The 27,453-nt window shown below is 39.8% G+C and overlaps 3 protein-coding genes across 3 annotated transcripts in view; all 3 read left to right on the top strand.

Moving 5' to 3' along the window:
* Positions 1–10,208, top strand: part of LOC146361027 (uncharacterized) — a 33,806-nt gene extending 23,598 nt beyond the window's left edge. The window contains exons 20-35 of the mRNA XM_084922148.1: positions 348–416; positions 504–575; positions 685–753; positions 1,238–1,306; positions 1,984–2,052; positions 2,688–2,756; positions 3,651–3,719; positions 5,220–5,288; positions 5,426–5,494; positions 5,578–5,658; positions 5,859–5,894; positions 5,973–6,009; positions 6,174–6,731; positions 7,999–8,285; positions 8,369–8,543; positions 10,000–10,208. Coding sequence (XP_084778274.1) covers positions 348–416; positions 504–575; positions 685–753; positions 1,238–1,306; positions 1,984–2,052; positions 2,688–2,756; positions 3,651–3,719; positions 5,220–5,288; positions 5,426–5,494; positions 5,578–5,658; positions 5,859–5,894; positions 5,973–6,009; positions 6,174–6,731; positions 7,999–8,285; positions 8,369–8,543; positions 10,000–10,208 — 2,007 coding nt within the window. The remainder of the gene's footprint in view (positions 1–347; positions 417–503; positions 576–684; positions 754–1,237; positions 1,307–1,983; positions 2,053–2,687; positions 2,757–3,650; positions 3,720–5,219; positions 5,289–5,425; positions 5,495–5,577; positions 5,659–5,858; positions 5,895–5,972; positions 6,010–6,173; positions 6,732–7,998; positions 8,286–8,368; positions 8,544–9,999) is intronic.
* A 4,522-nt stretch (positions 10,209–14,730) lies between these two features.
* Positions 14,731–23,367, top strand: LOC146361026 (kelch-like protein 41b). The gene is made up of 6 exons (XM_084922396.1): positions 14,731–15,932; positions 16,837–16,994; positions 17,368–17,475; positions 19,627–19,812; positions 21,567–21,713; positions 21,816–23,367. Exons 1-6 carry the CDS (start codon positions 14,820–14,822, stop codon positions 21,925–21,927), a joined length of 1,824 nt encoding a protein of 607 aa, XP_084778522.1. The 5' UTR covers positions 14,731–14,819; the 3' UTR covers positions 21,928–23,367.
* A 1,624-nt stretch (positions 23,368–24,991) lies between these two features.
* Positions 24,992–27,240, top strand: LOC146361025 (2-oxoglutarate receptor 1-like). The gene has a single exon (XM_084922270.1). It carries the CDS (start codon positions 24,993–24,995, stop codon positions 25,980–25,982), a length of 990 nt encoding a protein of 329 aa, XP_084778396.1. The 5' UTR covers position 24,992; the 3' UTR covers positions 25,983–27,240.
* The last annotated feature ends 213 nt before the right edge of the window (positions 27,241–27,453 follow it).

Raw genomic sequence — 27,453 nt, 5'->3', positions numbered from 1 at the left:
CCTGAAGCTCAAGCCCACTTGGCTTACTCTGAATCACTCAAAAACAACCAAATGAAGGTTTTGGGTTTTTGAAAAGACTCCAATTAAAAAGTTTGTGCAAAGAGTGAGCCAAGATTCTTCTGCATTGACATGAAAGACTCTGAAGAACTGCAATTCAGCAACTGCCAGTTGCTGAATTGCAGTTCTTACTAACAAGGGTGTTACAACCAGGTTAGCAATATCTATTATTACATTTTGTTTGATGATGTAAAACATGTAAGTATGACAAATAGGCAAAACATTAAAAAAAACAAAACAAAAAAAAAAACAGGATGGGGCCAAATACTTGGATGCATGTGTGTCTTTAGGGCGAGCCCGGAGCTATTGGCCTAAGAGGGCCAGATGGCGCTCCTGGAATTGGTATCCAAGGTGAAAAGGTAAAAAAGTAATATTCCATATTTCATTTTCCTGCAAGTCAGTAAGTAAGTCAGACCAGTGAGTATATTCCTGATGTGACCTTCAAGGGTGACCAAGGCCAAAGAGGAATCAGAGGCTTGACTGGGCCGCCAGGCATTGCTGGACCCTCAGGACCAAAGGTGAGCAATCATTAGGCCATCATTAACATTTACCTGGAAAGAGATAATGAGAAAATATCCTCTGTACGTTTTTGGTCTTAACCAGTTTGCATACAATAAACTTTGTCAGGGAGAACCAGGAGCGCAAGGCAGGCTGGGTTTGCCTGGTCCTCCAGGACGCTTCATCACTGGACCCAAGGTAAAAGATTCAGTTTTACTGAGCCATCAGTGTAAGACTGTGGAGATTCGTCATGTTTTCTTCACATTTTCACAAAATATGTGGTAGTTATTTTAGGTTGTTCCAAGACTCTTTGTAGAAAGAAACATTGATTCTCCTGATGCACGTAAACTTGTTATTGGCATTATTGTTATTGTACTACATACATACTTATTGTAGGATCTCTGCTGTGATTTGGCACTATATAAATAAAACTGAATTGAATTGAATTAGTATGTTTTGTTCGTAGCATTAACCCATTATTAAACAATATTATCAGTGGTAGAAGTCTTTAATTTGCTTCTAAGTAACAACAGCACAGTCCTAAAATGTTCTACATTTTATATTGTATATACAGTGTCTATTAAAGTTAACCTTTTTATATTAGATGTACAACATCCATGTTGCACATCTATGTACAACCTTCTGTACTAAGGGCAGCTTTGTTACTAAAAATGTGTTGTAGGGTGATCCTGGTCCAAATGGCCCTCCTGGTCCAGTTGGGGAGACTGGCTATGGACTTCCTGGTCCTAAGGTAAAACTGATATTATTATTCTCTGGTTGAAAAAGAAATACACATATAAATATGTATTGCATTTCTATTGGGTGCCTGCCTGTAGAAACAAGCATGAGTCAGATTTTCAAACAAACACATTTAAACATGTGCTGAGTGTGTCCAAATCTGGAAAAGAATCAATAATCAAACAAGTAACGAGAGGCAGATCAGGAAACACATGTTTGTGCTTTCATCATCAAGGCCATTTACAGTCCATCTAGAAAGAAAAGAGAATATGTCAAAAATTAGGATGGGAAGCACAGCTGTACATCCTGTCATGCTTTCCATACGCTAACATTTGCTGAAAATCTCAGCTAATAAAATGCTACAACCTGTTTTTATGTTTTGCTCAATACTTAACCCTCTCAAGCTCAAATTAAGTTTTTGTTGCTAATGCACAAAAGAATACCTGCAGTGGTACTTCTAAGTAAAAAAAACCTCATAAAATATGTATGTGGGGTAATCAGGTTGTTAGCTTTTACTTGTTGCAAATCTGCAACACCTGCCTTGAGAGGGTTAATATAAGGGACCAAGCAAAGGAGCATATGTGTCCATTTATGTGCATATTCCACTTTAGTTTGTTTTGCAAGTCTATAAATCTCTTTGTATCCTTTGTATGAATGAATTATTGATTCCTATGCATCTGCCTCCTGTAGGGTGACCGAGGAGATCGAGGCCCTCCAGGCCCATTTGGTCCCAAAGGAGATGGCTATCCTGGCCCCATGGTGAGGAGCTGATTTAGACAATGACATATGTCTCCTCATAAATCTGTACAGCCATACCTTTCATCTGCATACTATATCTAGTCCTCCATCCATCTAGCATTTGCCTCTCTTGTACTGCCGCTCAGTTCCAACCCTCTATCAATCAGCGAGACATTTATTACCCAACTTTACAGTAGGTGGCCCTTACACATATCCTGAGTATGTTTCCTTTAACTTAAACCAGAGGGAGATGAAATTAACATGATTTGCATTAAGGGCAGTAAGAATAAAGGTGGTGCCTTAAAAACATAAGAAAAAAAATCACTTACTATATTTTATTTTCTCATTGAGGGTTGGATATGAAGATTGATACCAAATGTTTGGTCTGTAAACCAGATGCTTAGCTTAGCTTAGCATAAAGTCCGGGAACAATGAGAAGCCGCTAACCTGGTGCTGTCCAGAGGTAACAAAATCCCCCTGTGGTGCTAACTGTTCCAATCTTTACACATTAAATCCTGTTTTATTGCATTATTTTATAAAAGCCAGACATTTTCTTATTCAATTTCAAGTATTATACTCTGCTTGTTTCAGAGTACAATATTAACTTACTCTTCTTTCTGGAAATCCATACTTAAGTTAGCTTTTTGCTTTTTCAGGGTCCTCCTGGGCTGCCTGGACTTCCAGGAGAACCTGGGCCAGAGGGAGTGGGCGTTCCTGGACCGAAGGTGAGAATGTGGATCCATAAGATGGAATTTTCTAGCGTGCATTTCTTGTGTCAGTGTAAAGTTGGGTCTTTGTTTAAAAAAAGTTGAGAATTATAGTAAGGTTACAGTAGGTTTCCACACTTTCCAGCAGACTTTGTGGTTTGTACAAAGGTCCCAGTATAGTGATGTGTTGGTAATTTGCAGGTCTACATAGTCATTTTAAAAATATGTCTACACACTAAAGCTATATGAAATCAATTCAGTTCCATTTTCAAATCAATTTTATTTATATAGCACCAAATTACAACAACAGTTCATGTGCTTAAAATTGTAAGGTAATGATGAAACAGTACTGCAGAAAAACCCCAACATTAAGACAATACCCTATCAGCACACACTTGGCAACACTGGGAAGGAAAAACATAGGAACTATGCTAAAGGACCAGCAACAGCACAAACATGAATAACAGAAGCCCACATTAACAGTTGTTGCTGTTTATGACGCTTCCCGCAGGTTCAGTATACAATTATAACATGTAGACATGCGGTCTGCAAAGCTCCTGGATCTGTCAAACAGTATTGTGATGATAGAAAATTCAATCAAAAATGTCCCATGTTTCAAAAATCTTGTAGGATGTAAACCTTATATGACACAGATGGTTCTTTCTGTGAGGTCAGAATTTAAATATTGAGCCAAAGCCATTGTCAAGTCCTGGTAAGATGAATTTCCAAGTTGTGTTTGAATCCGCACTGAAGATAAGTGAGATTATCTCACCATTGAAAGATTTGGTCTTTTGTTTAGGGAAGCTAATTAAGGGAAACACGATTTTAGTCAGTGCACGAGTTTGTTTGACAGATTGTAAATTGCTGTGCTGTCAGTGTTCATCTATCTTTGCTGTGCATCCATCTTTGCAGGGCGATATTGGATTTCGAGGGTTGCCTGGTTTACCAGGACCTCCAGGTGAAGGCCTCCCAGGACCTCTGGTAAATTTAAAACCTTTACATTTTTCAAATCTTTAACCTCTTCTGTTTTAAGCAACTCACTTTTACCTGTTTTGTAATCAGAAATATTATTATATTATTCATTTTTATTTGGTTTTTTATTTGGTTTATGGGAACATGAGTCGAGGACAACATTCTAAGGTGTTTACTTGAGAGGAGCCTTTTTCAAATTTCTCCTAAGTACTGCCAGATGGTTGTGACTGAGTTACATTCTCTGAAGAATAACAGGTTGAAAAAAAAACAGTGCATTATCTTCTGTGCAAACATGCCCACAACTGGGCTGCTTGTTCATTTTTTGGTGGCATTTATTGTGATTTTTCCAACAGCACTGTGACACATGGGTGCAGGGTGTGAATCTCCACAGACATATGTGTCTGATGAGAAACACTTGGCCTAACAGGCCTTACTAAAAGAACACCCGGCACCCCGCACGTCCTCACATATCATATCCAGATTCCCCACAGGCTTCAGGCCACTGTCTGTGCAGGTCCGAGCTCTGTCAAAGTCATGCAGCAGTAGGCAGGTTTTAATTGAAGACGCAAATAATAGGAAAAAATGGGAAAGCAGAGCACACTGACACTTGTCAGCTCTTGTCCATGCTGAGAAAATGGTGATGTGAAACATTCACAACAACACTGGTAACCTTGAAGTTGCTGCTCTTTATTACAAGAATACAAAGTGTGTTTCATACTCTTATAGATAAAGTACATTTTTTGTTGGGTTGAGTTATTATTTGCACATGTGATATATATAGCTGCTATTGCCTTTTCTCACATTATGAAGTCAACCCAAACAGGAAACGTATTACAGTCAAAATTTTTTGTGGGTCATGACATCAGATAATTTCTTGGATTAAGCTGTTTTCACAGATGCACTGCAGCCCAGAAATCGAGTTGTCATAGCAGCATACAGACAACAAAGCATTCAAAGTAGAGGAGTGTACAGATGTCACACATGCATGTGCAAGGTTGAGTTGTGGATGTTTTCTAATCAAAATCAGTAATCTTATTTTACTTATTTTCTTTTTTTTAAGCCATTCAAGAAAAATTGAGGATATTTTGCCAACTTTAAGCTTTAATACTGAACACACAGACAAGAGAAAACACATTACTGAATTCACTTTGGAGTTTGATGATAACTGGTAGCTGCAAGTGACTTGAATTTGCTGTAGTCATGACTAGTTGACATTCAGTCATGACTACAGCAAAAGTCTTAAGTAATAGAGTATTGTTCCTGGCTTTTTTAATAGCATTCCACCTGACAGGTGTCTCCCTGCCTACACCTCCCCACAGGTGGAGCCTGTATAATTATGTGAACAGCAGGTCAGCAGGTCTGCTGCCTTGACCCCAGTAACTGTGCCATTTGTATGGCTGCAACAAATATTTCTTTCATAAATTACAAATCTGCTTTTTTGTCACATTGTAGCTATTTTGTAACTGACCTTGAGCTGTAGTTATACAAGCAACATGTTTTGACTTGCAGGGTAACCCTGGGAGACCTGGTCCACCTGGGCCAACAGGTCCTCAAGGGCAAGGAGTTCAAGGGCCAAAGGTAGGCTGCGATTTATTGTCCTTGATAGACATTCACATATCTATAAAATATCAAGACATCCAGGGCTCTGTGTACTACCTAAATCTGTAAGTATCTATCACAAGCTGTAACACAACTGCCTTGTGTGTTTGATTCAGGGTGAACAGGGGGCCCAGGGTGTGGTAGGACCAAGAGGAATACCTGGAGAAGGCTTTCCTGGAGCTAAAGTGTGTTGCCCGGGACTGAATGTGGGGTTGTGAGCATTTATAATTCTTTGAGTGCTGATGTTTTGCAATGTGGTGTGCAACAGGGTGATCGAGGTTTGACAGGGGAGAGGGGGCTGAAGGGGATCAAAGGAGATGTAGGAGACCCTGGAACCCCAGGGCAACCTGTGAGTGACGCTAATGATTCCTTCATGTCTCAGTTTGTTGTGTTCTGTTTTGTGATGGCTGGGGAGAGGGCTCCAACCCCTGAACCTGCTCCTATGCTGCTTGTTATCGCTGCTGACATTTGTCTGCCACATGAAACTGGAAGATTTGCAGAAACACTGACACTTTGTGAATAAACGTTTTTTAATATTTTTGATCCTAGGGCCGAGTCGGTGCCAAAGGTGAAGCTGGCCTCACTGTGAGTGGCATGTGTTCATATCTGTATCGTTTTACTTTTTGTGATTATCCATATGCTTATATTGTGTATTCATTGCAGAGAGAAGACGTCATTCGATTGATCAAAGAGATCTGTGGTAAAATATATTTTGATAGCATAAATATTGTAGTAGATTTAATTTCTCAATGAAAGCCACTGTGTCATCTGATCTGTAAAGTGCTGGATCCAGTTCCACAGACTGGAACTCATCAATGTGACATTTCTGCCATGATCTCATATGTTGATGTGATGTGATTCTAGGATGTGGGATCAAGTGTAAGGAGAGGCCTATGGAGCTGGTGTTTGTCATTGACAGCTCAGAGAGTGTGGGGCCTGAGAACTTTGAAATCATCAAGGACTTTGTGAATGCATTAGTGGACCGGGTAACAGTGGGCCGAAACGCCACCAGGATTGGCCTGGTCCTGTACAGCCTGGAGGTGAGAACTGTATTCAACTTGGCCCGCTATGTCACCAAACAGGATGTCAAGAATGCAATCAGAAACATCCCATATATGGGAGAGGGCACCTACACTGGTACAGCTATCCGCAAGGCTACGCAGGAGGTCTTCCATAGTTCACGTTTGGGAGTAAGCAAAGTGGCCATCGTGATTACTGATGGGCAAACCGACAAGCGAGAGCCAGTGAAGCTGGATATAGCTGTGCGAGAAGCACACGCTGCCAATATTGAGATGTTTGCCCTGGGGATCGTTAACACCTCAGACCCAACGCAGGCCGAATTCCTGAAAGAACTGAATCTAATCGCATCTGATCCAGACATGGAGCACATGTTCCTCATTGATGACTTCAACACCCTGCCAGGTAAGAGGCATTTTCTTCTTACACTTAATATGAGTCTTTGTTAATGAGTTGAGTTGCTTGCTGATTGTATTCTGATTATATTCCTATAGAACAGGAATGATGTCTGTAAAAAGCAACATAAATGTGATTTTCAGTGATTTATTACAGCTAACTGTAATAAAGCATTCTTCAGCAGCATCCTTCACAAAATGTGAAGAATTGACTGAAGTATTGTGATAATATCCCTAAGGAACTGAGACAAGAATTCTAAAATTTAAATAAAATAATATCCTCTGGCAAATTAGTTGTATTCATTCAGCACAGCCAAAATAGCATGAAAAAAAACCCGTGATGGCACAAAATGTCCCCAGGATTACCTTAGGGATGTCGTATTGTGAGTTGCCTAGTGATTCCCGCCTCTAGTGAACCAATTTTTTAAAAATAGATTTTTCCATTTTTATATGGATCCATTTATATTTTAAGAGTGAAGTGCTTGTGTGACTTGAAATCTACAATTTTGTGTTATATTATTAAAAAATCATATCTTACCTTATATCTTATACAAGCTATTTTAGACACCTATTTAGCTCACGTTTATGTGCCCTATAGTTACATTTACTTTTTTTTTTTTTTTAACAATGCACCAAGTCTAACTACAGATATGCAAGTCACATATACTCATTATTATTTAATCTAGGCAGAATAACGTCATAGTGGTTTCAAATCTCATTACTGTTCTAATCTTCCACTGTTAGTTGGTTAGTTTGTGGTTAGCCCTACTGTCTATGGCAATCCATAATTTAGCATTCTATGTTGATGTGAGTGACAATTTGAAGAAATAATGGATTATGCAGAAACAATGTATCTCATTGCTACAACTGTCACACTTTCAGCAAAATGTATCTTCAACAACACTTCTGAAGAGCTTAACCTAAACCAGCCAGCTACTGTACTTTTGCACACTTAGCCAGTTCGGTTTCACTGTAGCTTTGCACGTTACTGGAGCAAAAGTAGGCATCATTATAATGAATGTAGTGTGTTCACGACCCGGAATCTGCTAATTAGCAGAAGGCAAAGCTTTATAAAGGCATGGGCGATAGGAATGTTTATTTTTCAAGTTTTATCTGTTACTGGCACTAAATGAAGTATATTAGTATTCCACCTCTGCATATGACCTGTATGTTTGTTTGTGTACCAAATTAATGCAAAGCCTCTCTAATAGTTTTTGAGAAATTTAACAGAAAATAATTCCTAAATAGTTCCTAACTTCTGTGTCTTTGTGTCACAGCCCTCGAATCCAAGCTTGTCAGCCAGTTCTGTGAAGATGAGAATGGAGCCCTAATATATAACAGAATAACTAATGGCTACAACGGCTATGGAAACAATGGTTATAATGGGAACAAAAATTTAATCAATGGAAAGTATGCTACTGGTGGCTATGGGTACAGGCCTGTGACCCAACCAGAAGTAGAGAATGGACGTCAGACTGGTATCAACACTGGTACCAGCACACACAGCCATGGAGGAATGATAGAGACCACCCAGCATGAGATTAAAGGATCCAACAGAGTACATGTATGAAAACAAAAATACATCTTTATATGTACATTACACACATTTATTATTCTAACAACTGGTTTCTCTTTTTTCCTCAATAGGAAGGAGGGGTGCAGCGTGGGGACACATTTACCCACAGCACCTCAGACAAACATCTCTCTCCATCCAGGGAACACTCTTCATCGTCATCATCATCTTCATCCACAAGCATAAGTACAACATCCTCCGGTGTTTCTGTACAGTATGTACCTGTACCAAGGCCAGTTCTTCCCAAAGGTATATGAAGTCCAATACTCTGGTCTACTTTTCTACCTTTCTTATGAGCAAAATTATTTTTATTACAGAGATCCAAAATAAATAAATTCCCTCACTGCAAAGACATACCATGAGCAAAAATTCAGTTAGGACCTCAATATTTAAAAGACAATACACATACTATGTGTATCTGCCCTCACATACATATGAACTCGATTGATGTCCCATCCATAAACAATAGGGTTTAATATGACATTCAATTCAGTTTTATTTATACAACGCCAAATCACAACAACAGTCGCCTCAAGGTAGACCCTACAATAATACATGCAGAGAAAAACCCAACAATCATATGATCCCCTATGAGCAAGTGCTTTGGCGACACTGGGAAGGAAAAACTCCCTTTTAACAGGAAGAAGCCTCCAGCAGAAACAGGCTCAGGGAGGGGCGGCCAGCTGCCACGACCGACTGGGGTGAGAGAAGGAAGACAGGATAAAAGACATTGACCAAACCTTTGCAGCTGTTTCAACTCTTCTGGAAAAGTCCAATAAAGTGCAACTCTCAGTGTGACTGTGGCCCAAGGTGTTACAATCAATGCAGTATATTTACAAGGTTAAATAGAGCTAAAGGTTAGCAATAAGTTAGCTAGCTAGTTAACATGTTAAAATGATATGTCACGCTATAACTAAACTATTTTTTTTCTAAATGTACAATATCCTTAATTAAGGACACGAGAGGAGGATAATACTTTATTTATCACATGATAGGAAAATTCTTTATCTTTTAAGAACTTTGGACTAATGGCAGCTTTCAGAGTTACTTAAAATAGGCCAATGGACCTAAAATGATACGCCACCTCATGGCCACAGTATTTTTTTGTGACATGAATATTTTTTGTAACAACCTGCAAACAGATGTTAATGTCAACAACTGAAATGAATAATGGCACAGAAAATTAGTTATGATATCAGATAATTACTGAAATCCAAACCTCTGCCTTCAGTGTGGGGGTGGTACATTTCAGTATATGACACTAGGTGTCAGCCAAATAATAATCCGTTCATGTTTAAATGTTTTCTGTGTTTTGCACCCTGTTATATTTTTGTCTGTATAGTGCTGATAAGTGATAGTGACACTGGGGCATTAAGCGAATAGTCAGCAATCTCAGTTTTGAGATGGCTGCAAATGTGGTGTGATGACACCTGATGGAGTAGATGAAGCTCCTTTGGAGTTCCAGTCCAGTGTGCTTTGAGTACAGGCAGCAGAAAGGGAGCAGCTTTCGTTGATGTGGCCTTTCTGCTGTGTGCGCAGCAAGGTGAAGAACAGGGAAGCCAATTATTTTTGATGCAGTGTGGCTGATTTTGTGGAATCTGCTCTTCTCTGACAGCATGGTGAAGAAACGGAGCAGAAAGGGCCACTCTGAGGTTAGATTAGGTGGAAACGAGTTCTCTCATTCATATGACATCTTCTCCTGCAGAGACTGTCCCCTTGGACCCCCGCTGTGGCTTGGTTCTGGACCAAGGCACGTGCAGGGACTACAGCATCCGCTGGTACTATGACAAACAAGCAAACGCATGCGCCCAGTTCTGGTATGGAGGCTGCAATGGCAACAAAAATCGATTTGACACAGAGGACGAGTGCAAGAGGACATGTGTGGAAGTCAGATCAACTGGTATGCTCTCATGATTTATGTCAGCCATATTTTTGTCTTTTATGTCTTTCACACCTTGCTGCTTTATTTGCCTGTTTCATGACTGAAATATTGAGGCTTCGACACTCTGCTTCGATCCAAATGTTTGGGAGTATTGACTTTCTCATATATTTTTTTTCCAGGTGGCTGAGTGAGGGCATCCGTCACACATCTGCCTACATTTCGAGGAGGGGCAGCTATGACCAGCCATTTTTCACAGGGTTATGTGAAGTTTTAGCATAATTCTCAGGCATATACATGTACACTGATGTTCTGTATCATCTCCACATTTTTGCCTCCTCCTCCAGGATCTCTTGTAATTACAGTGAAAAAAAGGAATGTAGCATGGATAGATAGGGCAGGAGATCATCCGTCTTCTCTCAGGAATACAGATGAGGGCTGGCTCGTAGCGTGTTAGGAGTTCCAGAGGACTTGACATACCCACAGATCATTTTTTTCATACAAAGCCTGAGTGCTGCAAACGTGTTGAAAAGATGGACTATAACTAATAACTCCAGTGCTTCATGACTTGCCATATAGATTTAATTTCCTTACTCAATCACTCTGAGGTCTATCAGTGCATATTCACAAAAAACTAAAAACACACAGTAGAGATGAAGCTTCTCATCCCTTGTATCGATCAAATATAGTTTTTTTTCTTTTCATATATATGATTCCTAACTTTATGGAATCTTTTTGAGCATTTGAATGTCTTTTTTCTTAGATTTACTGAATGAAAAATGTTTACACTGTTTCACTTCACAAGCTGTAACAATAATGGAAATACATGCATACATGTATACTCACACACACTGCCCTCTACTGGGCAACAAGTATTAATGTCATAACTGACGTCTGCTGTATGAGCAGAAAACCTACTGTTGAACACCCCATCTTTGTTGCTAGGCTATACTGACTGCATTCATACATACTGTACTAAGTGCTACATGGTCATCATTTAATATCAAACATTTTTGATAAATCATTTCTAAAGTAATATGTGTAAAATGCACCAACGTTATTGTATAAACATGATTTGGAGTATGGGGGTATTTTTTCTAAAATAAAGCTGACTTTTATTCTTTTCCAATGTCTATATTTTATTTAAGCCTTCCTAAAAATCCCAAAATTGATCATATAAAAAGTGTCCTAACATCGGCATTTGTAGTATTTATTAATATTATTAGGAGAAACATTTTGACTGAGGATGTTTAAAGTTTGGAACATGTTTCATGTTATCAGTGTGTCGATTCAACGGTTCATCAAGGCTCATAATAAAACCAAATTGCTTTTAGCGTAGCAGTTCATGGTTCTTGATGGTTAATGGTTCAGATATGAACATTAACATAGGCTTTCATAGACTGAATATAAAAGATGGAATGCTCTGTGACTACTTTCATGATGACTTCATGAGCTCCATCAATTATGTTAAGTCACATTAAATACAACATGAAATTATTTTTGTAAATAGTGGTCAGCATTGGTCAGAAAGGAGAGTAAATCAGGTAATGTACCAAGAGTGGGTGATGTCCATTGGTTTCACAGTCAAATCATCTCCACAGTTGGGATGCCCCATTTGAAAAGGGTAAAACTTTGTTTGTGATCACTGCTGGCTTTATTATTACCGCAGCCCTGTAACCATTTATATTTGTGTTGAAAAACACCAGAATCTGGGCAATGTTTATCTGACGATACGCGATCATAGGGAAAAAACCTCTGCATTGGCGCTGGTACAGAATATAAATAGCTTCCTGTTTAAACTTCTTCTAAGTGATTGCTAAGGGTTTTTCATCTTTCTGTTGCAACATTCTCCTCTCTGTAATCGGTTATATATTGAAATGCCAGTACATGTCTTCAACCCGGGCATGCTTTGTGTGCCAGGTTACAAAGGCTGGGTGGTGGGTGACCGACCGAAACAACTCCATCTTTTATAAAACAAGTAAGCACCCAACGAGAATAAGGGGCCAGTCAGAGTAAAATATAATTTAATTTTGATCCACTTTCCCCAACAGTAATTTTTATACAGTCCCTTAATACCCTGGACAAATGGCTACTTAAATGTGATTTCAATATGGTGTAAGTGTGCATAATTAACCTCCTGTGGCTTTAGGGAAGTGGCAGAGTCAGCTCTATCCTTCTCCTTAAATTACATTAGACACTCCTCGACAAGTGGCATAGTGTGATCTATCTTTAGCGCTGCCCACGGGAGAAATGTTACCTAACTCTACACACTCCTCACTTTAACAGGCAACAGGAATAAGACTCATATTGATTCAGACGCACCAGTAATTACCTTTTTTAATTGGCATTTTAACATCTTGTAGTAACTTCTGCGGTGTGACCATCCATCCATTCAAGACCAAGGAAATCAAATAAATGTTTTCATTTTAAAATCATCTTGGTGAATGGAAGAGTGTTTTAAAAGGTTCAATAGCGGAGTGCCACACACACATGCTGACACATACCAACAGCCAACAAGGAAAGTGCTGAATAATGCTGATTGGTGGAAAGAAGTTCTTCTAGAGACAATTTTTGCTGTCATCATGCAAAATTCACTCATATCAATAGACTCCTGCTCATGTGAGTAATTTACAAGAACTTGCCACATTAGCTTATTATTATCCTGAATTTTTTGTGTTCTCTGTAAAGTGCACAAACGCACGTTACAAATGACCCATTTGTGGTGGACTATCAGTCTGCTGTAATCCATTAGCATTTGATTTCCATGAATTGATTTTGAATTTCATTTCTTTTCATTTCTCGTCAATATTTTTCTGTTTGACTTCGAGCTCAGATATTAGCATAAATATAAATGTTAATATTGTCAGTTAAAGTGAATTGTTGATGCTATCTCCATCCATCCATCTTCTTCTGCTTATCCAGGGCCGGGTCGCGGGGACAGCAGCCTAAGTAGAGAAGCCCAGACCTCCCTCTCCCCAGCTACCTCCTCCAGGTTGTCTGGGGGAACACCAAGAGGTATATAATCTCTCCAGCATGTCCTGGTTCTGCCCCAGGGTCTCTTCCCGGTGGGACATAACACCTCATCCAGGAGGTGTCCAGGAGGCATCCTCGTCAGATGCCCAAACCACCTCAACTGGCTCCTTTTGATGTGGAGGAGTAGTGACTCTACTCTGAGCCCCTCCCAGATGGCTGAACTTCCCAGCCACTCTTCAGAGGAAGCCCATTTGTGCTGCTTGCCAGGCATAGCCCGAAAAAGGGACATGGGCAGGGGTGCGCATAAGTGGTCCGCAGGTGCGCATGCGCTGTCAAAATAAAAAACGCGCACCAGATAAGAAGTTGCAATGTCAGAAGGAGTCCTAACCGCAAAAGAAGCGCTTCTGACATTTCTTTGGAGGTGGAGGAACACCAAAGTAATTGCTTAAAGGAGCTTGCTTCTTCGACATCTTTAAGTGTTCTAAACAAATGTCTGTCCTCCTCCAGAAAATTTAATGTACGCAAACATGCGCTGCAACTTCTTATCTGGTGTGCGTCTTTTATTTTGAAAGCGCATGCGCACCTGCAGACCACTTATGTGCACCCCTGGACATGGGCCCATCTTCCTGCAGGCCCACCGCAGGAGGCACCGTAGGGGTCGGGTGCATTGTGAGTGATGGCCAGGAGTGGAGGCCCTGGCGGTCCGATCCCCGGCTACCAAGACTTGATGCAATACTATAATGTTAAAATACATCAAACAGAAAAACCTACTCACAGTTAAACACAGGTGGTGTTCATTTAGAACGAAGACCACCTGAAAGTTCTTGTGTGAGTACTTTCTATTTGTTTGCACTCTTCACTATCTCATTTCATAAGCCTAAAAAAAACACTGATAATTTGTTGGTTTCTGAGTTCAGCTTTGATGATGGATTATTTTTTTGGCTTTTCTTTTATTATCATAGGTTTACTTATTTAGGCTACTTTTTTACTATGATAAAACAAGAACTTAAGAAGGATGGTATCATAACGTTGGGGGACTCTTTTGGTCCTAGGTTCAGATGTGCCACAATTTAAAACTGACTTTATATTATCTGCAAAATCTGATATCAATAATATAATGCGAAGCAATGGAAATTGGAGTATGTTTCAGTACAAAAGCACATCAGTGGCTATAATTATCTGAAAATGTAAATGCAAAAAAACTCAATAAGCCAGTGAACAATATGTCCAACTTCAAGAGGGTGCACTTATTTTGAATATGACAGCGATTGCTGTAAATATCTCCTAAGACTCCAGCTTAAGAAAAGCTATTTGTAGGATGTGACCACATTGTCTCCACTGTTACCTACCCTGTGACACTCTGGGAGCTGAATCATGGTGGCATATCCCCAGCCAGTTGCTTCTTTCAGTCTATGGCAGCAGCTGCTCAACCCTGGCCTGTGGTGCACTGTGATTTGGCCCAGTTAAATTCCATAGAAGCTGAACCATTCAGGGGGCCAGAGGGAACTATATTTAGAGTGGGACAGGATTAAATTGCAGGGTCTTCACACAGGGAACCTTTTCTTTGCTCTGCCTTTTCCAGCCAGCACTGACTGCCAAGAGGACCTGTGGCCACTGTCTCTTTCCTCTCTCCACCAACTCCTTTGTTCTCCTACTGTTTACCTCCTGACACCATGGACCCCAACGCCATCAAGGAGGAGCTGCGCCTGTTTCAGAGCACCCTGCTCCAGGACGGCCTGAAAGAGCTTTTGAATGAGAACAAGTTTGTGGACTGTCACCTGAAGGTAGGCGATCGTAGCTTTCCCTGCCATCGGCTGATCATGGCTGCCTGCAGCCCTTACTTCAGGGAAATTTTCTTTACTGAAGATGGGAAGGAGGTGGAGAACACCAAAGAGGTGGTCCTTGAGGATGTTAACCCTTCCATCCTGGACATGATTATTCAGTACCTCTACTCAGCTGAAATTGATCTCACCGATGACAACGTTCAGGATATAATTGCTGTGGCAAACAGGTTCCAGATCCCTTCTGTCTTCACAGTGTGTGTCAACTACCTTCAGAAGAAGCTGTCCTTGGGTAACTGCTTGGCCATCTTTAGGATGGGCCTGGTGCTCAGCTGTCCCAGGCTCGCCATTGCAGCACGCAACTACATTGCTGACCGCTTTGAACTCCTTTATAAGGAAGAGGAATTCCTAAAACTCGCAGCCCATGAACTGTTTGCCATTATTGGTGGAGACTCGTTGAATGTTGAGAGAGAGGAACTGGTTTTCGAAGCCGTCATGGCCTGGGTCCGCCATGACAGGGAGAAACGCCTCAAGGTCCTGAAGGATGCTTTCAACTGTATCCGGTTCCGCCTCCTGCCTGAGAAATACTTCAAAGAGAGAGTGGAGACTGAAGAGATTATCAAAGCTGACCCAGAGCTTCAGAAGATGATTCAGGTCATCAGGGATGCTTTCAAGGGCAAACTGCCAGAGAAACCCAAGAAGAATGAGGGAGCGGAGGGGGCCAGCAAGGAAGGAGGTGAAGAGGAGGACAGTCCATTCCCTGGATTCCTGAATGATAATCGCAGACAAGGCATGTATGCTCGTGACTTCATCCTGATGATCAATGACACGGCAGCAGTGGGATATGACGTCAGTGAGAACGAGTGCTTCCTGGCAGCCATGTCCGAGCAGGTGCCACGTAACCACGTTAGCCTGGTGACAAAGAAGAACCAGCTATACATCATTGGAGGACTCTTTGTCGACGAGGAAAACAAGGATGTTCCTCTGCAATGTTATGCATATTTGGTGAGGAGGTTTTCTTTTCATTTGACATTATCTTTTCTCTGTAGTAGGCGATCTCCTATTTGGTAAGGAAAAATGTATATTTCCTGACTGGTCACGAGTTGTTGCAGGAGGTCGCTGGCTGCTGCTGGGTGAAATCACTCAAAAAGACGGTATTGCACCAAAGCTAGCTAATTACTAAGCGGTAGAGAAACTTGAAAAAGTGTCACATGAACCAGAAACTGAGGATATTCCCTATTTGAAGTAAAATGTGTTCCTCATCCTGAAACTAAGACACTTTGAAAACAGTCTCATTTTTTGCAAGGAGCAAGAAGCTTAAAGGCAGGGAAAAAGTCTGTTTTTTTTAATTAAATGTGTATATCAACAGTACAGAAATACAGTATAAATCTGATTCAGTATCACTGGGTTATATTGTGTTACATAGTTAGCTTTAGATGTTATGGTGGTTGTGAAACTTTTAAAAGTTAAATGATAGCTGGTCTAGCACTAGTTTTCAAGTGTAGTGGATAAAAGAAACAGTAGTATCAGTTAACCTAAACCATCTTGTGGGATTTTATTTTAATTTCTTATTCAAACTATAAATAAACTAGAAGGAAAATATAAGTGAAAGTTATTTTTTTAGCATGTGATAACAAAAAGGCTGCAACATAGTTCTGATCTGAATTCTCTTTCCAATAAAAGATGAATTACATTCCCCAAGTTATCCATCACGTCTAAGCAATATACACAATTAAGAATGTGATAGAGGCCTTGAACTACTGTATCTTACAGCATAATCAATATGCGGATATCATGGAGCATAACAAGCAGATTCATGAGGTGAAAAAGACAAAGAGCTAATGGGTGCTAAAAGTATGCTTTCTCCACTCTTGTGAGTTATAGTTTTGTTTTTTTTCCTCCTCCACAGTTGGATCCGTTCAGCTCAGACTGGATCGCGCTGCCCCCAATGCCTTCTCCAAGATGTCTCTTTAACATCGGAGAGAGCGAGAACCTGCTGTTTGCTGTGGCTGGAAAAGACCTCCAGTCCAATGAATCATTGGATAGTGTGATGTGCTATGATACTGAGTCAGTGGTATTTCTTTGTTTTGATCCCTACTTCCCCCATTTCTCATTAAACATCTCACATTTGATCATTTTTAGGTGATAATTAACCAAGGAGATTTAATTGCATTTCTTTGTTTTAACTAAGGATTTTCTGGTATTGAATTTAATTAATTAATTATGGTAAATCTGAAGTTGTTGATCGGCTCTGGCTGTTTTTATTTTTATTTTATTTTTTTTAAATTCTTGCATTCATTTGTGGGCCATTTAAGTTATTGACATTACTCATATATATAACTTTTTAAAAAAAAATCCCAAAGAAATTAGAAGCAATGAATTCAAGGGAAGAGAATAACACTTAATGTGTTCAGTTGCTTACAATTGTCACATTCTTCAGGAAGATGAGGTGGAGCGAGACCAAAAAGCTTCCCCTGAAGATCCACGGCCATGCAGTTGTCTCCCACAAAGGGCTGGTCTATAGCATTGGAGGAAAGACGGATGACAAGTGAGTAAAGGACCTTTTGTATGTTTGTATGTTTCTTGTTCTTATACTTTAGAGTGGAAACTTTAATCTGAATGCTCACTGTAAAGAATTCCGACCCAACACACTGTGTTTCCATTCGGTTTGAGCTTTTTATCAAGCACACTTTTCCCCGCTCGGCACACATGGCAGCCAACTTCCAGTCAGCTGCACACCCCTCCCCCTCTGGTCTCCAACATCACTGAAAAAGGGAAATCCTTGTCAGCACAATGACATCCACCTGTCCCTCCAACCGCCCTGGCACCACCCCTCCCCTGTAGCTGGGCCAGGGATCACACCTCCACCACACTCACTGATTATCCTAGTCTTAGGATAAAGATTAGTATGGGTTTTGTATTCTGTCGTGATATTTAAGACAAGGGTGTTTATTGTGAATGCTTTAAGTCAATCAGAATCAGAATCAGAAGACTTTATTTATCCCCAAGGAGCAATTAACAAACAACAGAGCAGCATAACGTTGAAGATAAGGACAATAAGAACAGGCAATAAGACTGAAATAATAAATACACAGAATATACAATATATACAGTTTTAAAATTACACGGTTTTGAAATTAAAGTGACTGAAAGGTGAATAAATAACTGTAAGTGACTAAAAGTGAATAAAGTGTCAGTAGTATAAGAAGAGTGTAGTTTATGTTTATGGGTGTGGGAAATGGTCTTACCGGCTGGAGTTAAAAAGCAGAGTGGCTTTGGGGACAAAGGTGGCTCTCCTCCTCTCAGTCCTGCAGGAAATGCAGTGGAGGCGTCGCCCAGAGGGGAGCCGTTGAAATGCCGGGTGAAGAATGTGAGATGGGTGTCCCCACAGAGATAGTTGAACAAATGTGAGTGTAATCTAATATATGCTGCAATCATGGAAAATACCAGCCCTGTGCATCTCTTGTTACAGCCAGCATATGCTATTTTTCCTCTCTCTCTATGCCTGAGATAGAAGCCAGAGTTGGGAAGGGACACACTTTTTACAACAAAATGAACCTTAGGCTTTAAAATTGTAATAAGACATGCAGTCAGCTCTTGATTTCAGCTGTCAGTAAAACAGGCTGCTAATTATCAAATGTAAACAGGTGTGCTCGACCTGGCTTAATTTAGCTAGGACTATCACCAGAATGTCTCAATCAAGAGGAAAATAAGAGCAAGAGGTAAGGGTAAATGGCACTTTTCTACAGCATACTACATTAGCCCATTCACTCCAGCACTTTTCTCTACACCCAACAGCTTGTCGTAACTAAAGTTACAGTTTTAAGTTACAACTTTAAACTTTAAATTCAGATCTTTGAATAAAGATCGGTTAGTTTTGTAACCGCATAAGAATACTTTTTGGTCTAGCTGCTCCGTTTGCCCATTTAACAACATTTAACTGTTTCCAAAACTGACACAGCAAATGTTTAATTAGGAGGAAAATGGAATCACTGTTCAGACTTTCAGTCTTTTGATTAAGTAACAATGAATGTCAACCTAACATTGACTGCAATTAGTAAAGGGTTGTGAACCTTTACTAATTTTGTCCCTATGTCTTTAAGCGCTCCTCCTCAGGACACCTTCGTTTGTTATATAGATTACGTAACTGCTTTTTGTGTCATTTCTCTTTTCTTTTCTTGTAGAATTTCTTCTTTTTTCCTTCTTGAGTTTTTTTTTTTTAGTCCATTTACTCACTCCTGTTCTGCTCTTTATCCATGTGAAGCTTTTCTTTCTTCAAATGTGTTCCTGTTGATTGGTGTTTAGAGGCTGTGCCCTTTCAAATAGAGAAATTTAGAATTTTTTTTAATGAAGGCTTCATGTTGAAACACACTGCGAGTCCATTAGTCCAATTAGTAAAAAAATAATAATAATAATGAAGACATGAGGTTACATTTTTATAATCAATCATTTAAACATTGGCTTTAAGATTAAATTTCTTTGTCGGTAAACAAACATGTATCTTTCCTTATTTAAAAGCAATTGATTTAAATTATCATCATTTTCATTTTAGAGCTGTGTATTTGTACAAAAATGATGCTTAAAGCACCCATTAATTGCATCTATTTGTGTAGGTGACATCACCAAAAATGAACAAAAAAGTTTGACAGCTTTTGATGCTGAAAGTCCCACAGCTGTATTCTTTCCTTCATCTTCACAGCAAAGCCCTTAACAAGATGTTTGTGTATAACCACAAACAGTCAGAGTGGAGGGAGCAGGCAGCTATGAAGACACCCAGAGCCATGTTTGGAGCAGTTGTCCACAATGGCAAGATCATAGTGGTTGGTGGAGTCAACGAGGAAGGCCTCACTGCCTCGTGTGAAGCCTATGACTTTGCAACGAACAAGTATGTATATTTTTGCAACTTTCCTTTTAAATGAGAACACTCACTGGTCACTTTATTAGGTACACCTATTCAGCAGTTTGTTAATGCATATATCTAATGAGCCAATCACATGGCAGCAACTCAGTGTATCATGTAGGCCTGGTCAAGGAAGTCTGCTCAAGTTCAAACTGAGCATCAGAATGGGTAAGAAGGGTCATTTAAGGGAGCAAGTCATGGTCTAAGGATTTTAGAAACGACTGAAATTTTCTACTGAAGTTTTCCCACACTATCATCTCTAGGGTTTCCCGGGAATGTTCTGAAAAAGTATCCAGTAAGCAGCAGCCCTCTTGATCATGTTAGAGGTCAGAGATAGACAGACTCCTCAAGTCACCAGTCACAAGGTCTTACTCCAGTGGACAGGGCTGGACTCGGACAAAAAAATCAGCCCTGGCATTTTTGGTCCAGGCGGCCAACCATCATTTCCTTATTATTTTTTTTTTTTTTTAAGAATATGTATATCTGTCAGGCATACACATATTATGCATTTTTTATGTTTTTGTTTGATTATAGATATTGAAACAGGTTCTCATCAGGTACAGTTGTTTTTGGGTTATTTCTTAGTTGCTACATTTTAGACATAAGCAGTGGCTCATGATGAAAGTAGCCATTTGCTCCCTTCCTAATTATGTCCCTCCATCTATCTTCTTATCATGTGAGTTTCATCTTCCTCCATCTCTTCCTCACTTCTACACAGCTGGTTCAGCAGCAGCCTCCTGTAACTGTGAGGCCTGGTTACTAGTTGCTGTTCACGGTGCAGCAGCGCCAACAACAAATATGTTGTTAATTTGACCGATTTTGCTGCATCTATTTTTAAGTTTCTTTTTATTATTTTCTTTTAGCTTTTCAGCTCCACCTTTTACTCACTTCTTCTACACTAAACTTCTTCCACAAGCTGCACCAGTGAATAGAGAAGGGAGGAGAGGGGAGGGGCTGATCGCATTTAAGAGATTTAATTGGGCAATACAGTGTCAGTAATAAAAATGAACCAATGGGCCCCCCTCAGTGCTTGCACAGCAGCGGCCTTTCAATCCATTGGCCCAAAATGACATGACCAGTCCAGCCCTGCCAGTAGAGCACCTTTGGGATGTGGTAGAACAGGATGTTTTATTACATGTCACATTTAAAATCATCCCACATCCCCCAAGATGGCTAGAACGATCACAGCGCTCACTGGTTCTTCATGCTCATTGAGTCAAACCTTTCTCTAATAATTTTAGCTAGCTGGCTTCTCAATGCGATTTATCTGCCCTAGCTAGTGCAGTATCTGGATAGGATTAAAAGGAGCATCAATACTAATAAAACATTTATAGATTTATCTTAGTGTGGTTTATTTATTTGCAGCAGCAACCTCTATCAGGTTGATTTAGATTTGCTTTGGCGCTGTAGTTGCTATAGCTAGCTGTAGCCTGTTGGCTCAGATTAAGAGTATTTAAGCTAGCTAGTTTAAACTCTGACATTAAAATTTCTGCAATTAAGTGCAAAATATAAATACATTTAAGTTACAGGACTGGTTAATTTACTTGTTTATAACCAACAGAATTTTTTTGTTTAAAAAAAAATGTTGCACTCATTTGGCTTTGATAAACTACAGTTCAGTTATCTGCCAAAAGAAAAGAGAAATACTGAAACTGAAAAAAATGACTGCGGTACAAACTACAACAACAGGAATAGCTTAGACTTATTTCCTACCTTCTCCTAATGTTGTGTCTCCTCAGGTGGGAGCCCTTCACAGAGTTTCCTCAGGAGAGAAGCTCTGTCAACCTAGTGAGCAATGGTGGCTCGCTTTACGCTGTGGGTGGCTTTGCTATGGTTCAGATGGAGAACAAGGAGGTGACTCCCACAGAGGTCACTGATGTCTGGCAGTAAGTCTTATTAAGTTAAGGGACCCAGATTTACAGGCTTTTATTTTTTATATTGCTACTTTGCTCGTTTGGGAAAAATGACCCAATTCTCGCTCTTGTTAGGTATGAGGAAGACAAGAAGCAGTGGAGCGGCATGCTGAGGGAGATGCGCTATGCTGCTGGATCCTCCTGTGTTTCTATGCGCCTCAATGCTGCAAAGATGCCTAAACTGTAGACAGAAGCAGTGTCTTTTCTTTCTTACACATCCCCACCATCAACACCTTCTGTCACCCTCTCCTCCTTAGGCGAGCTACCCCCTGGCCACCTAATCCTCTCTACTCAGATTTCTGTGCGTCGAGTTGATCTTTGACATTCATTTTTTTCTGAACTAAGATGATTTTTATCTCTACAATAACACACTTGCTTCTGGACTGCGCCATCCCAACAGTGAATAGAAGTCATAATTTAGAGTGATTTCTATTCACTTTTCTAGCTTCCCTTTTGTAAAATAAACATTTGTAAACTTCAGCTTCTTTTACTGCTTTTAAGTGCGTGCGTGAGGGACATTACAGAGAACATCAGCATGTCCAGGGCAGCCAAGGGAAAAAAGACATATATTTGTAGATGCAGATGCATTATGCTTTGAGGTAATGTCAGGTGTAGACTTGACACTCAGCGTAATAACCTTTAAACACAGGACAAATATTAAGCATGACTGCAGACAACACTGCACGCTCTAGCGATAGCAGCAGTCAAACATAATGTGAAAATTGTAGGCGTGTTTTTGCAGCTTACCCCGACAATGAGTGAAATATATTCACACTGAAAAATAACAGCGTGCATGTTTTTATGTTTACATTATAAAGACTGACACAAAAGAAAGAGGAAATTGCACAAGGTTTAAATCAATATTTCGGTGCGGTCTGTAGCTGATGACTACATGAGGTGGGAAGATGTGTTAAGGCGGCTGCAATCATTAATGCTTGAAGTGAATCATTAACAAAGACAAGCAACCTATTTATAAGTACTGAACTACAACGCCATGAAAAAGTACCCCCCTCCCACTACCTGATTTCTCTCCTTTTTTAAATTTTTGCTTGTTTTTCAGACTTACATGTTTGAGATCACACACACAACCTGAGTAAATGCAAAATGCAGTTTTTAAATAGACATTTTATTTATTAAAAAGAAAACAGGTAGCCAGACCTACCTAATCATATGCGAAAAAGTAATTGCTGGTTTGGTACTACCTTTAGCAACGAAAACTGCACCCAAGTATTTGTAATGACTGCCAATGAGTCTTTCACGTTGCTGTAGAGGAATTTTGGATGGATGGACAGATGGAACGTGTCCAGGTCCTGTCGTGAGGCAGCGAAGGAGCTGCATAGGTCAAATGTACTTGGTTTTAAATCTTGTCTATTTCTAGCAGCACTTGTGAGCTCTTTGAGATGACTAGGAACAAAATGCTTTAATTGCCTCAGGATAGAAGTGCAGAAAACTCAGTTGTTGCGCTTTTGGAAATTGTCCTTATTCACACTTTGCTGCTCCTTTCTCCTGTTTTTATCCTCAGGTAAGTAGTGGTAGCAACATCAGGAAGAAGGAACACAAGAAGCCAAGTAGTCAAAAAAAATAAAAACACATGTTAGAAAAGTAAAATAGTCTCAGAACCACTGTAAAATATAATATTAGTTTTTTGCTGGACATTACATTTGCTGGACAGAACTAATTATATTACTAGTTACTGATATCTGACTTCTAGAAAATGCTGCATTTTACTATGTGAGCAGCAGTTTGTTGATTACAGATGTGCACAACTGAAGCACAGTTCACAACATATAAGTTTTAGTGTGACACTTTTGATTGAAACTTACGGTCGAATTTGTAGAAAGTTAAAGTAAAATGGTAACACACTATTATAATTAAGTGTTCATTTCCTGCTTCTAAACCTTCTTGTTCCTTTAATCAGAAACCGTGTGCTAAATTTAGCTCGGTGGTGCCGTATTCACATGCTCGTTTCAAGAAATAATAAAGACCTCATTAGAAAGTCTTGAGTTCATTCTTGTAAATGAACACTGGACTGTTTCCTGTGTTGCTAGATCCCCGACATTCCATTCCCTCACCTCACCACCTGAAACCTAAGCTACATAGACAAATTGACCCTTGAGCTTTATCAGCTAAAGCGTGATACCAGGAAGTATGCACTTCACATAGCTGAAGCTGAAGCACACAACACAGGACTTCAAGTAAAAATATTCTGGACTTTCCCACTTGTGGTGTGTAACAGTGAAAGGAAAGAATAAAAGAGGGTGTGACTGTGGGATGGAAGTGAAAATAGAGATGAGATGCTAAAGGACTGAAGTGCATACTGGTGAGGATACTGGCAGTAGAAGTGAGTAAAAACCTTTTGTATAATCGAATGTTACCTTTATGCTGAGATGTAACACTGAAATAATAATTTACAGTTTGTAGTTTTTTTCAAAATGTAATCATTTTAATGAGTGAAAGTTCCTGCCTCATGAAAACCAAGTGTTTATGATGTGTAAGTGACACCTCACACATCCCCTGACATCCATAATGAGAACAGATCGTACTGACAGCATTACAGGATGCCATAGGCACTGTCATATACTGAGAGGCTTTCAGAAATCAGACTGTTGACAAAGAATGATTTTGCTTGCTTCTTTCCCACCGAGTTTCCTTGATTGTTTGTTTCTTTGCTTGTCCTGCTCTCGCCTTCCTTCCATGAGCAGTAATTGCTGCTTGCTGTGATCTGACAGCTGGGGGGAAATGAAATGATTTGCGTGTTGCCTATTGTATTGCTCAGAAAACATATATGTCATGAATACAGTACACAAGAATAGAGGTGTTGTTAAAGAAAAGGCATTTGTTCAGCACATCTGTGCCAATTATATTTAATATATTAATATTTCTGTTTGTTTTTATGTTAAGGCCTGCACTACTCATGTTGTGTTCATTCCCATGTTCCTCACGGTGTGATTTCCAAATTTTAGTGATCAGAAATAGCAGCTATACCAAAAACATCCCTAACATTAAATGTGAATATTTGAAGTCTGTTTGAAAACTCTAACCAGCCCTTCTTGTAATATTAATAATTTTTGAATAATTAAAAATGAATTAATTTATAGGACTGCTAATTTTGCTACATTGTGTCTCCCCAATTCCTTTTAAATCACTTCAGTTACATTTTCATAAATGCAGGGGACATTCTATTTTGGGGGGATTTTTTTAGTTTTCAGTGTGGTTATTAAAATCATTTCTCATTCTCAATAGGACCGAACTATGGCCATCAACCATTCCAACAATTCCAACTGTACCGATTTGGATGAACTGATGAAACGCTACTACCTGCCTGTGGCTTATAGTCTCATCTTCATTGTGGGCTTGGTTGGAAATGTAACATCTATCAGCATTTACTTGACAAAGCTGCGTCCCTGGAAGAGCAGCAGCATCATCTTGGTCAACCTGGCGGTGACTGATCTCCTCTACGTCCTCAGCCTGCCGTTCCTGGTCTACTACTACAGCAGATGGGATAAGTGGCCTCTCTGCGGATTCATGTGCCGTGTCGTGCGCGTTGGGTTTCATTTGAACCTTTATGGGAGCATCCTCTTTCTAACATGTCTGGCAGTTTTTCGTTATATAGTGGTGATTAAACCACTGAGTGCAGCACAGGTACAGCAGAAGCGCTGGGGTATAATTGCCTGCTCAGCTGTTTGGATCATCTCTGCCGCTGAAATAACACCCATGTTGAGCATGATATCAGTGAATGATAACAAGAAGTGCATAGACTTTGCAAGTACCGAACCCGTCGCTACTGTGCAGTTGTACGGCTGGCTACTTACTGCGTTTGGATTTCTACTTCCCCTTGTGGTGGTGTTTATGTGTTACACTGGGATAGCAAAACAGCTGGCAAACGGACCACACACAACAAGTCTCTGTCGGATGCGAGCACGGCGTGTGACTGTACTGATCCTGGTGGTGTTTGTTGTATGTTTTATGCCATATCACGTCCTGCGTGTGTTGCGGATAGAATCAAGATATCATAACACGACTTGTCCGGCAGAGAACATCGTGCATGCAGCGTATATCATCTCCAGGCCTCTGGCTGGATTTAACACTTTTTTCAACCTGGTGCTCTACACTCTTTCAGGTGATACATTTAGGAGGGCCTTTCTCAACGCTTTCCACTGGGAACGCTGCCTGACGAAAACAAGGTCACTGGTCCACCTGGCCGTCATTAGCAAGGCAAGCAGGGACAAGTCTGCTACATGACTGACAACACCTAACTTTCTTTCTTCAGTAGCTCTGTGACTCGTACTGTAGGCATGCTTTAACAATATGCACTCATTGTGTCGTCTTTACCGTAGGTTCGTCTTGGGAAAGTGTGCAGCAACCCAGAAGTGAAAATAATAAGGGCTCAACGTATTAATGACTCAATAGTTAAAACCTTTGTCTACAGTTTTTCTTTCTCTGACTGGAAGTCCCCTGAGCATATTTACCTGACTTACAATGGATTCCTTTGTTTGAAGCCCCAAAAATATTTACTGTGTAGCTATGGACCTTGGAAGAGAGTTTGTATTTCTAAACTCTTTTGTTTGTGATTCAGATTTCCTAACAGAATGCCTGAGCCTTTGACATGCTAATTTTATTCAGATTCTTTCAGCTAGTAAGACAACCCCCTATGAGCAATCAGGTTGAAAAATAAAGCCACAAGATACAATGAGGGCCGCTTCTAGGACAGAACATTGAGATACTAGGAGACTTGCTCACATTGTTTTCCATTAGTGTCTATTTTTAGATTTCATAAGGCAAGCACTGCCTGCCTTGCTCTCCCCAACGAGATGCCACAATGGTGCCTGAATATAGAGAACTGCTAGATCTCACCTTAAAGTTTCAGAGTATATCAAAAATTGATGGGCAACATGATAGATAGATATGTGCAACTTTTACAGGCATTATTGCTGTTACAGCTATTTTATACATTTTAAAACATCTACTATAACAACACGTTAAAATTCAAAAAGGAGTTGTAGCTAGCTGAGTCATTTTAGCCTATCATTGTCTGGTTAAATAATCTTAAAATATTATGCTGTCAAACATATCATATTGCATTAAGCATATTTTATTTTATTGAGTTACACTTATACTGGAATGCTGAATCAGATTTTTTCCCCATAAGCACCAAAGGCTTTGGCTCATTTGACTAAATTTGATAAAGGAACGAACCTATTTAAAGTTGGATGGATTACCATTTTGTTAAACCTGTGATTCACAACATGCTACTTTGCTGTCTTTTAATGTGCTTCAAATAACAATTTTTATATCCAAATCTGGTGAAAGTAACAGGAAATCTAAATTTCATGTACAGTGCTTGATGTGGCTGTTGAAGGTCTCAGTATGAATAGTGTGAGCAATAATGCTTTTTGACAAGATAAGCAACATTTAAATAAAAACAATAACCAAAATAAATAAATGTATTCAGTGTGTGAACTTTTTCTAACAGGAGTCATCAAATATAATTTAGAATCAGCAAATTGACTCTTGTTTTAATTCACCTCCACCATCTACCTCTAGCACTTTTTTCTTTGAGGTTTCTCTTTGCGTCACATTGGAAATGGTCAGAAATGTTTTAATTGCTGGCCCTAAAAACACTGCATTAGTCATCCTGCTTTGTTGCATTTCCCCAACAGTGCTATAAAACTATTATATAGCCCGACAACACCTCCTCCAGTCATGATCTGTG

Source organism: Perissodus microlepis, chromosome 23, assembly GCF_051167445.1.
Source record: "Perissodus microlepis isolate ML-2025 ecotype Zambia chromosome 23, ASM5116744v1, whole genome shotgun sequence".
In the NCBI taxonomy this organism is placed as follows: Eukaryota; Metazoa; Chordata; class Actinopteri; order Cichliformes; family Cichlidae; genus Perissodus; species Perissodus microlepis.
Note: the sequence above shows the minus strand (reverse complement) of the source record. Positions and strands in the feature narration are given on the sequence as shown.